The sequence below is a fragment of the Acinonyx jubatus genome, chromosome D3 (genome assembly GCF_027475565.1).
Source record: "Acinonyx jubatus isolate Ajub_Pintada_27869175 chromosome D3, VMU_Ajub_asm_v1.0, whole genome shotgun sequence".
Classification (NCBI taxonomy): domain Eukaryota; kingdom Metazoa; phylum Chordata; class Mammalia; order Carnivora; family Felidae; genus Acinonyx; species Acinonyx jubatus.
Window position 1 is genome coordinate 6089394 of NC_069392.1, and position 18568 is coordinate 6107961.

The following is an 18568-nucleotide window of genomic DNA, read 5'->3' on the forward strand; positions in this document are numbered from 1 at the left end:
GGTCTCTAGTTCTCCTTTTTAGTGGGGTCTCTGCCTGGCTTTGGAATCAAGGTAATGCTGGCTTCATAGAAAGAGTTTGGAAGTTTTCCTTCCATTTCTATTTTTTGGAACAGTTTCAAGAGAATAGGTGTTAACGCTTCCTTAAATGTTTGGTAGAATTCCCCTGGAAAGCCATCTGGCCCTGGACTCATTTTTTGGCAGATTTTTGATTACTAATTTGATTTCTTTACTGGTTATGGGTCTGTTCAAAGTTTCTATTTCTTCCTGTTTCAGTTTTGGTAGTGTATATGTTTCTAGGAATTTGTCCGTTTCTTCCAGATTACCCATTTTATTGGCATATAATTGCTCATAATATTCTCTTATTATTGTTTTTACTTCTGTTGTGTTGGTTGTGATCTCTCCTCTTTCATTCTTGATTTTATTTATTTGGGTCCTTTCCTTTTTCTTTTTGATCAAACTGGCTAGTGGTCTATCAATTTTGTTAATTCTTTCAAAGAACAAGCTTCTGTTTTCATTGATCTGTTCTACTGTTTTTTTTTGGTTTCAATAGCATTAATTTCTGCTCTAATATTTATTATTTCCTGTCTTCTGCTGGTTTGGGGTTTTATTTGCTGTTCTTCTTCCAGCTCCTTAAGGCGTAAGGTTAGGTTGTGTATCTGAGATCTTTCTTCCTTCTTTAGGAAGGCCTGGATTGCTATATACTTTCCTCTTATGACCGCCTTTGCTGCGTCCCAGAGGTTTTGGGTTGTGGCAATTTTTTTTAATGTTCATTTGTTTTTAAGAGAGAGACAGAGCACAAGCAGAGGAGAGGCAGAGAGGGAAACACAGAATCCGAAGCAGGCTCCAGGCTCTGAGCTGTCAGCACAGAGCCCGATGCGGGGCTTGAACTCACAGACTATGAGGTCCTGACCTGAGCCGAAGTCGGACGCTTAACCGACCGAGCCACCCAGGAGCCCCTGATAAAAAACTTTTAACCTCATTCAAAGTAAGAGAAACGCAGTAGCTGATACCATCCATCAAAACTGACCCAGCAATTCCATATCTGGGCCTCTCCTCTGACAGATCTGTGTGTGTGAACCGCCACAGCCAAGTGGCGGTTGCCACGGTGGTACTGGTCACATCAGGCACCACACCGCCTAAATGAGTAGGCAGCCAGGTCCCCAGGCCATGGCACATCCGTAGAGCAAAGTATTAAATAGTATAAAAAGTAGGGAAGTTCTATTAAGTGAAAAGAACAGAATGAATAACCAGCAACCTTCCGTGAAAGCAAGAAGATATCCATTCGTACGTGCTTACCCTTCAGTTAAGAAACCCAAAGACCCAGCAGAAAACAGCCCTTGTCTCTGAGGTGACAGGGTAGGAGGAAGCCACTTCACTGCGTCTCTTCTGTTATGTGTTTTACTTCTCTAACCACACGACCAGAAGAGCCAATGAAAGCCGCGTGCGCATGCACGCCCTCGGATGACACGCTCTCCGGGGCATCGGTCCAGGACAGGAGTCAGCACAGCCCTCTTCCCGCTCCCAGACACTCCCACGCTCCTTGGCGTCTCCCGGGTTCTCAGGCGTCCCCAGAGCAGCCCCGGTCCCTCCATCTGGTCCCGGCCGCCTTACCGACCCCTCCTCAAGCGCCCGGCGCAGCTCGTGCAGATCAGCCTCAGGACACCAGACTTCGGCGATGAGGCACTTGTTGGTCACGTCGAAGCTGCACATGTTCAGCATGTGGTAAATGGCTTTCATCTTCTTCACCTGGATGACGTGGCTGTAGACGGATTCGGCGGCTTTACACAGCACTTGCCTTAAATAATCCTCGGTTTTGTGGAGCACCTGCGTGGGAACAAACACAGGCTTTCCCAGCTTTTGTCCCCGGCACCGGCCCCTCCTGGGCTCATTCCATGTCTTCCTGGACGCTAGGACCACCAGGCAGCGGGCGGAAAGCAGCCCAGCCGATCGGATGCTCTCTCGGGAGCTGCCCCTCCAGGACACAGCCCCCAGGGCACAGGAGGTGGCTGGGTGTTACCATTTGGGTGCCAGCACGGCGGCCTGGCTGGGCCCACGGAGCTCCCATCCTACCCATTCATTCCCAGTCTCGGCTCAGTGCCCGGTCAGCCCCGAGAGCCACCAACTCCACCGTGTCACATTCGGGCCTGAAACCCCCTTTTGCTTAGGTGGGTGGGAGCCCATTTCTTGCCGCCCAGAGCCCTCGCTGATACAAGGAGGAACGGTCATTGAAGTAGTGAAGGCAAAAAAATGACAGCCACCACTTTAAACGGGTCGCCTGTCTCCTGCGATGACCAGAGGATCTTCTCTAAAGTCCCACCATCACCACCTAGATTTCTCACAGGTGGCTAAAATAAAACTTCCACGAAGAGGAGTGAGGTGAGTCACTTTCCAATCTCCCAAGAACATCTTGATTTGTCCACAACCAAAAGTTTCCACATTGAAAAACAAGGTAAATGGACCTGTAAATGTTTTACACACCTCAGGTAAGGAGGCAACGGTTTACTCACAGTGTAGAGATCCTGAATCCGGGTATTGAGCCCCTCCTGAATCTCCTTCCGCTCCTCAGCTGTATTCGGGTAGGGGTAAACGTGGCAGTGGTAACTACAAGACAGAATGCAACAGTCTCACGCCCGTCAGGACCAGGAGAGGCGACAGCAAACACTAGAACCGAATTCAGTGCACCACGTGGGCACATCTCCCCCCAGAAAGGAACAAAAGCAGCCTTCTGGGAGAGAAAGGTCAGACACAGGCACCTGCCCGCGCTGAGGCCTTGTACACGGAAACATTCGACCAATGTCTACGGGCTTCAACACATTTAGCACGCTCTCTCTTGGTTCCGTGTTCCCTCCCTGCCCCGATCGTTCCCGGAGCTTGCTCCCCATTCCAACTTTCTGAAATCCACCCCAATCCTTGGGCTGGGAATTCATTAAACAGGTTTGAACACACAACGGTCATTACTTTTAAAAGAAAGAGAAAATAAAGGGAGGGGGAGAAAAAAAAAAAAGCTCCGGTGTCCTAGCAACTGCTTTGGACACGTGGTGGGTGCAGGGAGCCCCTCCCTCACCTCCCAGGGCCCGTCTTCTTGGGGGGCTGCGTGGCACCCAAAACACACGAGGTGTGCCTCCCTACTGCACTCTCCCTTCTGCCTTGACACCTTCCTGCCACACTTAACATTGTAAGTTCTGACTATTAAAATTAAATACTCACTCTAGCCTTATCCTAAGCAACACTGTGTGTGAAATCATGGGCTTGTGTGCTGGTGACAGTTTTTCTAATGTACACTGAATAAACATCTATGAAATTAACAACAGGTTTGTCCATGTAACACTTAAAATTACTTTCCGTATCACCGGTGACGGAGTATCCGACTCTGGGAAACACTTTATAAAGGAAATACCAAGCCCCAGCCTCACCCCCACGGGAAATAAGCCATCTAAAAACAAAGGGCATTCTTTTGACTTTTTTGTTTGGCTTTTCCTATTTTTCCACTGTTGATGAGAACAAGTCACAGAGAGATTTCCGTTGTGACACTCCTTAGCGCGTGGCGGCGGCCGACACCGCACGGGAGTGTCTTGCCTGTGTGGCCTCAGTCCCGAAGCCCAGGGAGGGAGGAAAGTGCCGCTCCCTCCTACAGGGAGGGAGCCTGGACGTGGTGACTTACCCAGCCCGCCCTGGGCGTGGGCGGTGAAGCCACTCAGTCCTCACCACTCACCAGGCCTCCTCCCCCACAGTGCAGAGAAACCTGTCAAACACTGAGCAAAAGAGGAACCGTACGCTCAGTGATGACACACGGGCCTCTGCGGAGCTCAAAGCCACAGGAAGGCACAAAATACTAAAACGTGACTCCTTCTCGGATTATCCTTAAGCCCTGATTCCCAAAGAGAAAATAAAATCTAAGAATGTTATTAAACATGATCTCTACTTCTCAATTATTTTAAGTGTAACGCTGACAAGAGGTGACGAATTGAATGTTTAAAAACATGGTATCACAGGGGCACTTGGGTGGCTCCATCAGTTGAGCGTCTTGACTCCTGATTTCGGCTCAGGTCATGGATCTCACAGTTTGTGAGATCAAGCCCCACGTCGGGCTCTGTGTGGACAGCATGGAGGCTGCTTGGGATTCTCTCCTCTCTCTACCCCTCCTCCTGCTCATGAGCACGTGCTCTCTCTCTCTCAAAATAAATAAACAAACAAACATGGTATTACAGCAAAGATACATAACAGAACGCAACAGGCTTTGCACTCACCGTATTTCCCTTCAAACACGGAGGGGTTTTTTAAGGAAAACTAGAGACTACTGAATACAAAGAAACACATCAAATGAAATGTTTCGTGTTCTTACCAATCACATATCTTCTTAACCTTGTGGCCAATCTGCTCTCCCCAAAAGGATATTAAAAACACATACCACTTTATGACTTCTCCCTAAAAGAATAAACCGGGATCATTGTTACTCCTGTGTCCAGATCTCTGAAAACCCTGGCAGCAAAAACTCTGTTAAAAAGTGCACTGGTTCATTCCTGTAGCAGATGCAGCCATCCTGGCCTCTGCAGACTCCGTCACTACACTTCACCCAAACTGGCCACGCTGTATTCATGACCCTGAGAGCAGTACCGGCCATGGCTTTGGCCATTTATAGACACCGCAGAGCAGCCCGAAGTTGGAGCCACTCGATGTGCGTACTCCAGCTGAGGTCAAACAGGGCAGTTCTCTGCCTTCTTGTTCCCTCTCATCCTGTACACAAGGGTCCTTTTCATGGTTTGGTTAGGATCATGTCTTTCAGATTTGTGCTCTTTGTTGCAGGTTTCACTATCTAAAACGGTCCTCAGGCAGAATGCTGACGTGCTAGCTAGCGTTCCTGAGCCCAAGAAGGCAGTGAAGACAGAAAATGCGTGGGTTAGATAAGGTTCCTTCAGGCGTAACTCATAGTGCTGTTAGCAGAGTTCAGTGTTCAATGAATCAATAATACACACTAAATAGAAACACACATAAAACAAGGTTATTATTGGCTGGTGGACAAAATGTGACCAGAGGCTCACAGAAACCTAAGGCTGCATTTCTGCTAGGACGGTGGTTCAGTGTCATTCATTCATGTGTTCGTGGAGACCCTACAGAGCTACCATAAATACTGAGAATTGACTATATTTACAAATATTCTAGACGTAAAACTGGATAGGTTTTTGGCCTATTTCCCAGGCACTGTTCTAGGTGCTAGGAATATAGAACTGAACAAAAGAGACAAAAATCCCTGACCTGGGAGGGCTGGGCTCGTAGTCAAGTTGGCAGCGAGGGACACAAAGAAAAACACAGCATACCAAATGGTCGTTAAGTGCTGTAAAGAAAACAGAGCTGGAAGAGGAGAAAGGGAGGGGAGGCTGGGGTGGTGATTTTAAATAGGGTGACCAGGGAAGGCCTCCCTGAGAAGAGCATTGGAGCTTAAAGGCGTGAAGGAAGGGAGGGAGCCGTGCGGCCACTGAGGGAAGGACGTCCCGAGGCCCAGAAGAGCTCATAGAGAAGCAGGAGCAGGGAAGGCAAGGCCATACACAGAAGGGGCGTGGACAGGTCAGACATGTGACGAGGCCACAAGAGGTGACACTGCAAGGCTCTGGGTGTTTTGCCAAGTGAGACAGGAAGCCACTGGAAGGTTTTAAGTAGAGGAGTGACGTGATCTTACAGGGATTGTTCTGGATGCTGGGAGGAGGGAGCACAGCAGGGCAGTGGCCGGGGCGGGAGCTCAGGACAGAGGCTCCTGCAGAATGGATGTACCTGAGGTGCGGAGCAGGGTGGAGGTGACGAGAAAGGCCAGAGTCTCTTCCTATTCAAAAGACATGGCCAATCACTCCGCTACAGGATTAATCATGAGGTGTGAGGAAAAAGAGAAGAGTCAGGACGACCCCCAAGGCTCTGGGCCTGAGCAGTCGGAAGGACTGAGTAGCCCCCTACCGAGATGGGCATGCCTGGCAGGGCAGGTAGGAGAGAAAAGATCGGGAGGTCCAGTTTTAGGCACCCGGTGGAAATGTCTTTCAGATTTTTAAAAGAGACACAGAGTAGCCAGTTATACAGAAAAGTCTGTTTTTGAGAAGAGAGGTCCAAGTTCTAGATATACATTTGGGAGGCAGTATTTAAAGCTGTGAAATTATACAGGATCCTTAGGGGCAGAGAGAGGAGAGAAGCAGTCTAAGAATCGAGCCCTGGGCCACAGGAGGCGGGGGAACAGGCTGGGGAGCCTCAGAGAAGCCCAGGCAGGTGGGTCCCAAAGCAAGGACAAAGGGTGGCCAGGGGGTTGCAGGAGATGGTTGATGTGGTTAGGAGACCGGTTACACTGAATAAATAAGTAAACTGAGCGATTCATGAAATACGTTGAGGATAAGGGGAGCCAGATTTCTCACTTGTCAGAAAAGAGCTGGAAAAAGGTTAAGTCTAGAAAGAACTGATCAGAATTTTAAGTTATAGTTGGAACACACAGCTTTATAAAATATAAGCACAGGGAGCCACAGAGGTGGTTACAGCTGTGCGTGTGGACATGTGCGGGTGTGCGTGCGTGTGCGTGTGTGCACACACACATGCTACCGCTGGAAGGGCCCAGAAACAACGACACTCCCGTACGCGGTGAGCACTCAAGCACCCAGACCTTTGTAAACACCGTCCACTAAAAGGAACCAGGGGTCCTTGGAGAAATGGCTGGGTCCAGGCCAGGCACCGAAAGCCCAAGATGAAGCTGGAATGTGTTGTGCTGCCAGAAAGTAAGGGAATGCTCAGTGAACGCTACCGACAGGCCAAACGACACAGGAACATGTGTGAAGGGACCTTCTGTAGCTGAATCAGGGACAATTTGGGCATCCAAATAAACACTGAGTGTGACAGATTACAAGTCATTAAATACAATGGGAAGCCATGAGTCCATGGATGCGAGAGGGGGGAAGCGCTACCTTCCGTGGAATCGCTAGTAAGTACAGAAGGAATGATGGAAATCGAGAACCCACATGGTTACCACATGGCAACCATGACGGAGGTGGCAGATTCGAGGGCCGTCAATGGTCGCTACAGGTGGTGGGCAGGCTGGTGATCAGGACACTAGCACCACTTGGAATACCTCCCTCCAAGCTACTAATCAATCACAAAAGGCAACACAATGCCATGAAAGCGGAGGAACCCGGCAGACGGCCACGTGACCAGGTCGACGTTACAGGCCCGCACCTGACGAGATGCGCTGAGATGGCCAGAGCGTCACTTCCAAGGTGTCTCTGCCAAGAACATATGGCCTGAGTCTGGTGGTGATGAAAACATCAAGTGGCCCAGAGGGATGGGGTCAGCCTGTTCCAGACGCGACTACAGACCCGGGGAAGGTGCTGGATCAGGAAGGAAGAAAGGCAAACTGCTGGGAGGTGGGCACGGCAAGTTCGGAGTGTTCAAAAGAGCTACACCCGTGCTCTTTCCCTCTTTCGGAGGGGCCCCCCGTGGTTGTGGAAGAGTGTCCTTGCTTGGGGGTACCCGCACTGGAGTGACCCCGGGGGTGACAGAGTCTATGGCTTCCTTGTAGAAAGTGTGCAAAGAGCCTAGAGAAAACGGGGAGACTCACAGAGAGAGCACACGGGTGACAGAGCAAATGTGGGAACCTGTTAACGACAGGGAAATGTGGGTGAAGGGATATGACAAGTCTCTGTTCTCTTCTGGCAACTTTTCTGTAAAGTGAAATTATTTCAAAATAAGTAATTGAAGAAACAAAACAAGGGGAAGAAAGAAACGGCATTTATAGTATACCTGACCTCGAAGATTCCATAACAATTTTAACAAGAGTACCATGTCAACCACCTCGGGCGTAAGAAGGTACAGGGACAGTTCACAACACGAAATACAAATCATAAAACCCAGTGAAATCGCCGGAGTCCAGCATTGCATCTAGAAACCAGACCAACAAGGGGAAAATGGCCAGAAATAAGCTCTGGGGTCGGTAATGACACTAAGGGATCAGAACACACAAATCCTAGAACCGGAGAAGAAGTTGCCAAACCGAACACCCAGAACAAGCACTAAAAGAATAACAGACTGAAATGTCAGCAGTGGCTCTTTCTGAACAGGACCACAGGGGATAGATTTTCCCCTTCACGTTTTCGGTACTGTTCCCAATTTTCTACAACCAGCATGCATCTCTTTTGTAATTATGGAGAAATTGCTGTATTTTCAGGATATACATCTCTCTAATCCACTTCTCTTTCTTCACAGGTACTTAATGCCTTTTCACATAGCTGGTAAAAGCCTGCCATAAAAGAGCTTAGAAATATATAGAAAAAAATTGTAATATGAATGAAAGTTCTGCATGAGAATGACTGATAGGTCCTCTTAATAAAGAAAAAGCTCAATGGCGCCTGGGTGGCTCAGTCAGTTGAGCATCTGACTCTTGATTTTGGCTAAGGTCATGATCTCATGGTTGTGGGGTCAAGCCCATCATCAGGCTCCCAGGTGAGCTGAGCACAGAGCCTGATTAAGATTCATCTGCATTCTTCCTCTCTCAATCTCTCTTTCTTCTGCCCCTCTCCCTCTCTCTCTTTAAAAAAAAATAATAGAGGCGCCTGGGTGGTTCAGTCGGTTGCGCGTCCGACTTCAGCTCAGGTCACGATCTCGCGGTCCGTGAGTTCGAGCCCCACCTCGGGCTCTGGGCTGATGGCTCAGAGCCTGGAGCCTGCTTCTGATTCTGTGTCTCCCTCTCTCTCTGCCCCTCCCCTGTTCATGCTCTGTCTCTGTCTCAAAAATAAATAAACATTAAAAAAAATAATAATTAAAAAAAATAATTATAAAATAAAGGAAAAGAAAAAGCTCAAAAGAATAGGTAATGCCACTGCAGAATGGTTTCTCTCTTCAATTTTACATACAGAGGTCATAAAGGTCACGGTTGAAGGACAAAGAAACAGATTGCTAGTGGCAGCTACAGGAGCCACAAAAGAGTAGAAAGGATCACAGGTGGACGGTTAATCAACAACTTGACTGATTAGATTTTCACACATTAGGTTAAACATGCGTGGTTTTTTCAGGCTAAAGTTTATGAAAATCCATTTCACAGCCAAATTCCTCTTTATGTGTCACAACTACTATGGGACATACAGTAATCTTACAGCCAAAATTCCTGAGGCAAATTTAGAAAAAAAAAACAAAAAAACAAAAACAACCCACAAACCCTTTCCTCAAAATTAAGAAGCTAAAGTTCCTCTTCTACCTTTAATAGATCAGTTCATCCTCATTTAGAGCAAATAGTTATTTTTATTGTAAAATCTAAAAAAAAAAAAAAAAATCATAGAGATTTTAAAAAGTGATGATGGCTCTTTCTCTCTCCTGCCCCTCTGCTTCCCTTCCTGAATAATTCAGTCCTAAAGCCTTAAGTGCATGTGCAGGGATGGACCCAGAAGGAGGCGAAGACCAAAAATGGCCTGGGCAAATCCAGAGCTGAAGCAAGGTGGGCAGAGCATCTACGTAGGGGAGCGGCCCAGGCAGGGTGAGGAGGGCACCCACACCAGGGGCCCACCTGGCATGGGGAACTCAGGGCTCCGCACAGGGGGATGTGGGGGTGGCAAAAATGAGACACTGACGGGAAGGTCGGTTACAGGCGAGAGGACTGAAAATAAGTAAAAATACCACAACAACAGGAGCCGAGTTTCTCACCATCAAAGGAAAACGTTACAAAAACAGAAATGGAGGAACTGAGACTGAATTCTGTGGTGTTGGATTGGAATTGGATGCGAACTCACAGTTTTCAGTATGTACGCACAGGCCCAGAAATAAAGTTGTGTGTGTGTGTGTGTGTGTGTGTGTGTGTGTGCGTGCGCGCGCACCCTAGAGCTGTCCAGTGACAGACTGGGGAACACAACTCCTCAATTAACAACGGGCATATCCAGAGACTACACCTTGGCTTCTAAATACCATTCTCCACTAAAGAGTACCAGGCTCGCAGAGAAATGGCCGATTCCACGGCTGTGTGAGGGGATTACAAAATGAATCTGGACAGCTTGTTGTGCTCAAAAGCACAAGTGCTCCAAAAATGATGGCAGCACAGAAAAAAGGACATAACAGCCAGCCTGAATGGGCCCCGAGTGGCCAAATCTAGAGAATTTTAATATCAAAATAAATAATTACAGTAAGAGTATAATTCATTGAATCAAATGGGAAACAAAGAACTGAAAATCTGGTAAGGAATGGGATAGGTACAGAGTTTCAAAGCACTTCCCCTAAAACACTTATTAATTATAAGGAAAAGGAGTGACTTCACAGTGAAGTCGAGGAGTCACCACCTCGGCCAAGTGATCAAAGCGACGTTACCAGCAATGGGACAAACTAAATCGTGAGCCCACGAGGATGCAGGGAGGAGAACATAGCATCACTCCTGCAAAAGACGCACGACCTGAATCTAATCCTGGGAAAACAGCAGACAAACCCAAATGCAGAGACATTCTACAAAACAATAACAACTGATCTATAATCATTTTCAAATGTCAAGGTCGTGGAAGTCAAGAAAAGACTGAGAAACTGTCCCAGGATGAAGGAGACCAAAGAGACGTGACAATTAGATCCAAACTGTGATTCAAAACTAGACTGTCTGCTATAAAAGGGACTGTGGTACGACGGGGGAAACCTCAATGGGGTCTGAGGCTCGGACAGTAGCAACGTGTCTGCGGTAATTTCCCAGCTGCCATCGAGGAGAAAGTCCTAGACTTTAGAACTACACCTGAAGGTACTCGAGGATGATAAGCCATCAGGTGAACACCCCACTCTCAAGCGGCTCCCTGTGCACTGCGCCCCCAACTCTGCTGCCAGTCTGTCATGGTTAAAAGGTGATCGGGATATCGACTCACAGTTTCAGGGTCCTCGAGGGGCTCATCCAGTTCTGCATAGGTCACGATGGTATACCCTTTGCAGACCCTCCACAGCATTTTCTCAAATGCTTCAACTTTCCCTTGGTTAATTAGGCCAGATACAAACCTATGAGACAATAAAAGCAACCGGTAGTCAATTGAAAAGCAATTGAATCCTCAAATTGCATTAAAAGGAGAAATGAAGACTTTCATTTCTGGAAAAATGGTGAAAAGGGTATCTGCAAAGCCCTCCAAATGCAAAATATCTAAAATGCTGGGTCAAAAATTTTTGAAACATCCTTTAAAATGTATAGCTGGGGCGCCTGGGTGGCTCAGTTGGTTAAGTGTCCAACTCTTGATTTTGGCTCGGGTCATATCTCACGGTTCTGGAGTTCGAGCCTCTCGCTGGGCTCTGTGCTGACAGCTCAGACCCTGGAGCCTGCTTCGGATTCTGTGTTCCATCTCTCTCTGCCCTCCCCCCCGACTCACGCTCTGTGTGTGTCTCTCTCTCTTTCTCTCAAAAATAAATAAACGTTTTAAAAAAATTAAAAAATCAATTAATTAACCAACTCAGTTTAGCCCCTATGTTTCCACCAAACAAAACAGGACTTGATGCGTCACTGACCTATTATTGTAGGCTTATTGATATAACACTGAATGGCATAAACGTTCCTTCTTTCCAGCTCATTATACTGAAAGAAGAAATCCCCATGGTATTTAGCTAAAAAGTCAATACAGCTGAATAATCCAACTCAGCAAATACAGGAGTACAGTGTTTTCTTAAACAGACATGCACTTTCTTTCACTCCATCACAGGCCTTCAAATGGTAGCTCTCATCCCTCCACTGACGACAAGGACAGTGATGCTCGCTGCCCCCCCCACCCCGCCCCAGTGGTTGTCACCTACCCCAGTTTTGCTCCCAGCCTCTGCATACAGCTGTAGTCCAACAAGGAATCATTCTCTAAGGGAGGGAATTCTTCATAAGTAGGTTCAAACTACAAAGAAATATGAAACCAAGTGTGCCTTATTAAAAGTGACACTTTATTTCCCAAGTCATGTTTCCAAACAAGTTTATAGGGCATCCTAACTGGGTGCCAGATCTGGACACCGACACCCCAAGACAACTTAGACTTAGACGTGGAACACAGCTCTGGTAAATAAAAACGATCATTGCCCCGTCCCTTTTTTTATCAGCTACTTGAAGTCGTTCACTAGAGATATAGTTACAATTTATGTCGCTGCCTCGCTTGGAGACAGAGTGCTCAGTCAGATGTCACCACGCCAAACGAAACGGCCCTGACAGAACAGACTCCCCTCCCTACTCAGCTGAGGACAGACTATTATGTAGACTGTTTCTACTCTTACAAAGACTTTTTTGTTAATTCTTTTACTCTTAGTAATTTGGTGAAGAAAAAGAAAAAAAATACCTAAATTTTAGAGCTCAAACTCTACTTTCCCATTTTTTTCCCTCATGAACATAAAAAGATTTTTTTCAACTAAAAACTAAAGATTTTACAAATAGGAAGTATCGTTATCGCTAAATCAACCAACACGGGTAAACACTTTTTTTTTTCATGTCGTATAATCCGACTGAAAAATAAAGCTAAGATCAAAATGAACCTGTTTAATAACTAATAGCTGAAAGAGAAACCTTACGGGAACGAGAGTTTTACAAAAGAAATGCACTTCCTCACGTGTGTGGTCAGTACCTCCACGTTTCGTTTAACGAAGGTTTTTGTCACTCTGAGCATGTGAGTGTACTCAATCAGTTCAAGCAGGTTCTTCCTCAGTTTCTCCTTGTTCTTGGTGACTTCTCTCAGCTCAACCTCGAGCTTCTGCAGCTGCTCCTAAAACAAAAGGGCAGTTACTTAAGAGGACAGGTCCGTTCCAAGTGTAGTTTCGTCATTTTTTCACACACTCACTAGAGCCAGGACAGGGCTTAACAAGCCAGAATCCGATAGTCGGACAGGGATACGGAAGCATGCAGAGATTTTAAAGGTCCATCATTTATGGTTTCGTACTGATTCAGGGAACTCCTAAGAAGCTGACACCACACACGATGGTGGTGTCGCAGGTGATGACTCACGGTACCCTGGGCTGGTCTGGCCTGATCTCAGCCCCCACCACTTGTGTGGATTTTCCTTCATCTGCTTACCCACTGTCACACATCAAACAGTCTCCTTCTTTCAAGTCTACATTTCCGTTTATTTGCAACACAGAAAAAAACTGAGGTCACCTTTTCGGAGCATAAATATTCCCAGCCTCTAGTTACGAGGCTGCATGTATAGGGGCGCCTGGGTGGCTGAGTCGGCTAAGCATCCGACTTCGGCTTGGGTCATGATCTTGCAGTTCATGAGTTCGAGCCCCGTGTCGGGCTCTGTGCTGACAGCTCAGAGCCTGGAGCCTGCTTCGGATTCTGTGTCTCCCTCTCTCTCTGCCCCTCCCCCGCTCATACTCTCCTTCTCTCTCTTTCAAAAATAAACAGTAAAAAAAAAAAAAAAAATTAAAAGTTAAAAAAAAAAAAGAGTCTACATGTTTAAGTTGTGCTTATACGATTAATTGGGCTGAAGGATGCCCTGAGATCGAATCTTCTTTCATAATCAATTACACCGCAGGCATCTTTCTTTAACAATACTTAAGTATTTGAACAACAGAGGCAGAGATCTGTAGACCAAATCCCTGACTCACTGAAAACTTGTATGCAAACAAATCCCTTGACATACTACCTCCATTATTTGTGCTCTGCCTTTTACGAAAACTATAAATACTCAGCAATCACCGAAATTGTCATTATATCACAAACAACCCATCAAACAGGCCAAACCAGATGACCGCTTTCAACTCATCTGATTGTACAATTCTCTCTCAAGTCCACTCATATAACAAATGTTAAATGACTTCCTCCCAGATAAACAGAGCGGCCAGCCATGGAATGGTCCTGGCTACACAATACTGATTGTTTCAGAAGAGCTCTAAGGGGCTCTAGTCTAGTTCCCAGTGCGATGAACTATCAGATGATCAACACAAACCTCGGGGGATAAGTCACAGGGGCGCTAACAAGACAAGGCAGGGTTCTTGGGGGGAACGCTGTATCCCTGAGACACTGAACTCAGGGACAAGGTATTGTTTGCTGCTGACCTGGAATAACCTATCACCTTCATACTAGCTTCTGAGCATCAGAGGGGAGGTCCGTGAGTCTGGCAGAAGGCAAAGGGTCCAGGACTGAAGATTCCCTTACTCACGCCAGGAGAGGCATGCTAAAGCCCGGATAAGCCCGGAACGTACTTTCAGAAACATTACCTGACTAAGCACCCCATTTCACAACTCAATTTTCATTAGCTTCAGCTCAACACCAGCTGGAAAGGGAGCGTGCATCTTACATTTTACAAGAAAACTAAATTACACTTAAAATTTGGAGGGCTGGGCACTTGGGTGGCTCAGTTGCTAAGCATCTAACTTCGGTAGGTCATGATCTCATAGCTCGTGAATTCGAGTCCTACATCAGGTGAGCTCGAATCCCGCTTCAGTTGAGTTCAAGCCCCACTTCTCTGTCTCTCTCTCTCTATCTCTGTCTCTCTTTCTCTCTCTCCTTCTACCCCTCCTGGAATTCTTTCTCTGCCCCTCATTCACTTGTGCCCCTCCCCTCTCTCAAAACAAAAAACACAGAAAAAACAAAACTTGGAGGGCTAACCATAGCATTGTTCTTTAGTTTTCATTCCATGGTTTTGAGAAGAAAACCCGACAAGCCCTGGACGATATAAACTCAGTAGACAAGCAGTGTCTGCGATCAGCGACCTAAAACAGCTTATTCAGAAACACATTACCTGCATTTCTAGGACTTGTTTCAGAGGGGGTGCTGGAGGACTGGTCTCTCCCTCAGGCAGGGGAATATCAGCTCTATTAATTTCCTGTACCAAATATGCTGTGGGAATAAAAGGTAAACAAATTAGACTCAAAAACCCACTCTAAGACATTTCAGTCAGAACATTTTCCATCCCAACCATTCCTGGGTCGCCTCAAAATTAATGTCTGAATGCACAGAAGTCTTGCTTACTCCAACTGACTTATAAAAAGCCTTTTACAACCTCGCTTCCAAAGATCTACAAAATAATACCACCTACAGAGGTGAGCACGCAGTGACAAGATCGACAATAACCTGACAAACATTCCCTGAAATCCCCCAAGTCTCCTTTATGTCTGAGACCCTAGTTAAAGAACTCTGGAGTCGCAGCTGTTTCTGTACCTGCAGATGAGACACACTCGGAAGTGCAGGATAAGCCAGGGATAGACCTAGAATCGTCCCCACCGGAGACAGCAGCGGGACTCCCTGGCAGGTGCCGTCAGGAGGAAGTAAGTATCCCCCAGAAGCACAGCCTCTAGCAGTGCTCGGAGCCCTGAGGGCACAGGGCAGAGAGCCAGGCTCTCCGGAGAGCTCCGCGCTGGCCAGGCTGTTCGGACTCACAACAATCCGTGCTGCTTCCCTACTTATGTCAACAGCCAGATTCATAAAACTCGCAGTGATCCAGGCAAAATTAACTGAATTTCTTCAGTTTACATTTTCAATGCCATGAAGCATCCTTGTTCTTAGGATGCAAGTCACAACGCCTGGTAAACTCATAACCGGACAGAATATCTTGGAGAAGGGTTACTAGTTATTTTATTGAGAGAGAAAGAAACAGAAAGGTGAGGATGTCTCCCTAACAGGATAGCAAAGGAAGCACGGGGCTTAAGAGGTTTCCGGAAATGGGATACAAATCGTTTCACCAATTAAACCTAATTTACTTGGGAAATCTGTTTTCCTTTTTGAAGTCTATATGCTTTTTGAAACAGTTTAAGCTATAAAAAGCCCTATACGTGCCTAATGTGCTGTCACTGCCTTTAAAAACCTCATTCCTAATCCACGACCTGCCCAAGGACTCACTATATTGCAAAGAAAGGAATATGATGTCACTCTATCGTACACGATCCACACAAGGAACTAGGACTTCAAACAATATGCAAGGAATAGATTTCAGATCATTAAAAGTGTTTTGGCCTTAAAAATCTCCAATTAAACCATAAAATCCAGGGTGCCTGCATGGCTCACTTGGTTGAGTATCTGACTCTTGATTTCGGCTCAGGTCATGATCTGAGGGTTGTGGGATTAAGCCCCGTATTGGGCTCTGCACTGGGCATGGAGCCTGCTTGGGATTCAATCTCTCTCTCTCTCTCTCTCTCTGTCTCTCTCTCTGTCTCTCTGTCTCTCTCTCTGTCTCTCATTCTCACTCTGCTCCTCCCCCTCCCTCTCTCTCAAATAAAAAAAAATAAAATAAATTTCAAAAAGATAAAGATCCACAATAAATATTAGCTATTAGGAATCATTCCAGGGGCACCTGGGTGGCTCAGGTGGTTAAGCATCCAACTTCAGCTCAGATCATGATCTCACAGTTTGTGAGACTGAGCCCTGTGTTCAGCTCTGTGATAACAGCAGGGAGCCTGCTTGGGATTCTCTCTCCCTCTCTAAATAAATAAATACATATATATATATATATGTATGTATATATATATGTATGTATGTATGTATATGTATGTATATATATGTGTATATATGTGTGTATGTATATATACACACATACATACACATATATGTACATATACACACATACATATATGTACATATATGTACATATACACATGTACATATGTATGTACATATACACATACACGTACGTATATATATGTACATATACGCACATACATATATATGTACATATACATGCATATATATGTATGTGTATATATATATATACACACACACATATATATATATGTATGTAAATAAAATTTTTTTAAAAAGTTACTTCGAAAGTCATATTCTGTCCCTTCCTTGGCTCACTCATCCCCATGTTTTTCTGTTCATCCTTCTTTTTTTTTTCTTAATGTTTATTTATTTTTGAGAGAGAGAAAGAGTGCAAGCAGGGGAGGGGCAGAGTGAGGGAGACACAGAATCCGAAGCAGGCTGCAGGCTCTCAGCTGTCAGCGCAGCAGGACTCGAACTCACTAACTCTTAGATCATGAACTGAGCCCACGTCAGACGCTTAACTGACTCAGCCACCCAGGCACCCCTCTTTCATCCTCCTAAAAAAAAAAAAGTTTTGTACTTCAGTAGGTGGTATGCAATCATCCTCTCCCTCCCCCCATTTCGGTCAGAACTTCACACTGGAATTGATAGTGATGACTATCTTAGGCTAAGATGGTAAAGATTTTACAGATAAAGTAAGTGGCCTTGAGCTACTGAGCTGTGAAGCTTAACCATCAAGGGACCACTGATCTAACACCTTTGCAAACAAAGCCAATCTGTCATTTCATGCCTCCCTTGATCTTTGGTACAATTTTAAGTAACATGTATACAATGTCTTCAATTATGATAAACTACAAGGGATTGGCTACACATTATAAATTATAACATATTAATCTCATGAAATACTAGGCAGCCATTAAAAATGATGCTGCGTCTAGGGTGCCTGGGTGGCTCAGTTAAGTGACCTACTGTTGGTTTCAGCTCAGGTCATGGTCCCTCTCCACTGCTGATACAGAGCCTGCTTGGGATTCTCTCTCTTCCTCTCTCTCTGCCCCTCCCACGTCTCTCTCTCTCTCAAAATAAATAAATAAACTTAAAAAAAAAAAAGATGATGAGGGGTCCATCTGTTTATTGATACGAAAAGTTGTTACAGGACTTCCTGAGAAACAGCTGACAACAAAACAGCCTGATAGTTATATATGTGAATCCTTACTTTTATAGGTAAAGAGTAAAAAGTACAGGATGGTGAATTCTTTTTTCCTTTTTGCTGGCCTATATTTTCTAATTTTTCTAAAGTGAACAAGGCTTGCTTATATACAAATAATTAAGTTAGTAAAATAAACTTAACCCCCCAAAATAACAAAATAAAATAAAATAAAACTTACCTAATATTCGTTCTAGTTCTTCACACCTCTTCACCTCACCAACAAATTTTCTTTGGAAGGAACTTACATTCTGGTTGAGCTGAGAAAAGGATGAAAAATTTGCTCTGAAATTTCTGAAATGTACAGGTAAATGTGATTTTAAGAATAAAATATGATGGGCAAGGCTTTAGGGAAAAGTACATCCTCACACACTAACTGGATGGGAGTGGGAACCAACACAGCTTTTCTGGAAAGCGGCTTGGCAACTGTTACCAAAAAAAGCCTGAAAAATACCCTTTGGCCCAGAAACATCCCATGAAGAAAATTAACCTAAGCAAAAACCTATGGATACCTACAAAAACTTACCAAGAAGAACGTCAACCTCAGGGATAGAAGAAAAAATTATTAACAATACAAAATTGGTCAAAGAGCTTATGGTCCACACGCAAACCTTAGCACACTGCTCGGCGATCAAGAGGAACACCCCACTGACGCACCAAACACCGCGATGACTCTCAGAAACAATGCGAGTGTGTCTTTCAAGAAGGCACTAAAGGCCACATACGGCGCAATTCCCTTTCCATGAAATGTCCCGAAAAGGCAAATCTAGAGGTGGAAAGTAGACCAGTGACTGCCTGGGGCTGGAGGCAGGTCTGGGGATTAACTGTATGTAAGCACAAGCGACCTTACTGGGGGATATAATGTTCTACTAACGCTGGATCGTGCTGATGGACGCCTAAGTCAATTTCCTAAAAAAACAATGAAATGTACACTTGAAATGGGTGAATTCTATGATACAGAT

General features: G+C 45.5%; 1 protein-coding gene across 2 annotated transcripts in view; it reads right to left on the reverse strand.

Moving 5' to 3' along the window:
• The window catches only part of ATP6V0A2 (ATPase H+ transporting V0 subunit a2), a 42505-nt gene that overhangs the window by 18667 nt on the left and 5270 nt on the right, over positions 1 to 18568 (reverse strand). For both annotated transcript variants that reach the window (XM_027044240.2, XM_015076017.3), the window contains exons 2-9: positions 17788 to 17866; positions 14667 to 14764; positions 12552 to 12689; positions 11749 to 11837; positions 10842 to 10968; positions 4343 to 4425; positions 2508 to 2601; positions 1612 to 1824 (exon numbers count right to left, since the gene is read on the reverse strand). In XM_027044240.2, the coding sequence (XP_026900041.1) occupies positions 1612 to 1824; positions 2508 to 2601; positions 4343 to 4425; positions 10842 to 10968; positions 11749 to 11837; positions 12552 to 12689; positions 14667 to 14764; positions 17788 to 17866 (921 nt within the window). The remainder of the gene's footprint in view (positions 1 to 1611; positions 1825 to 2507; positions 2602 to 4342; positions 4426 to 10841; positions 10969 to 11748; positions 11838 to 12551; positions 12690 to 14666; positions 14765 to 17787; positions 17867 to 18568) is intronic.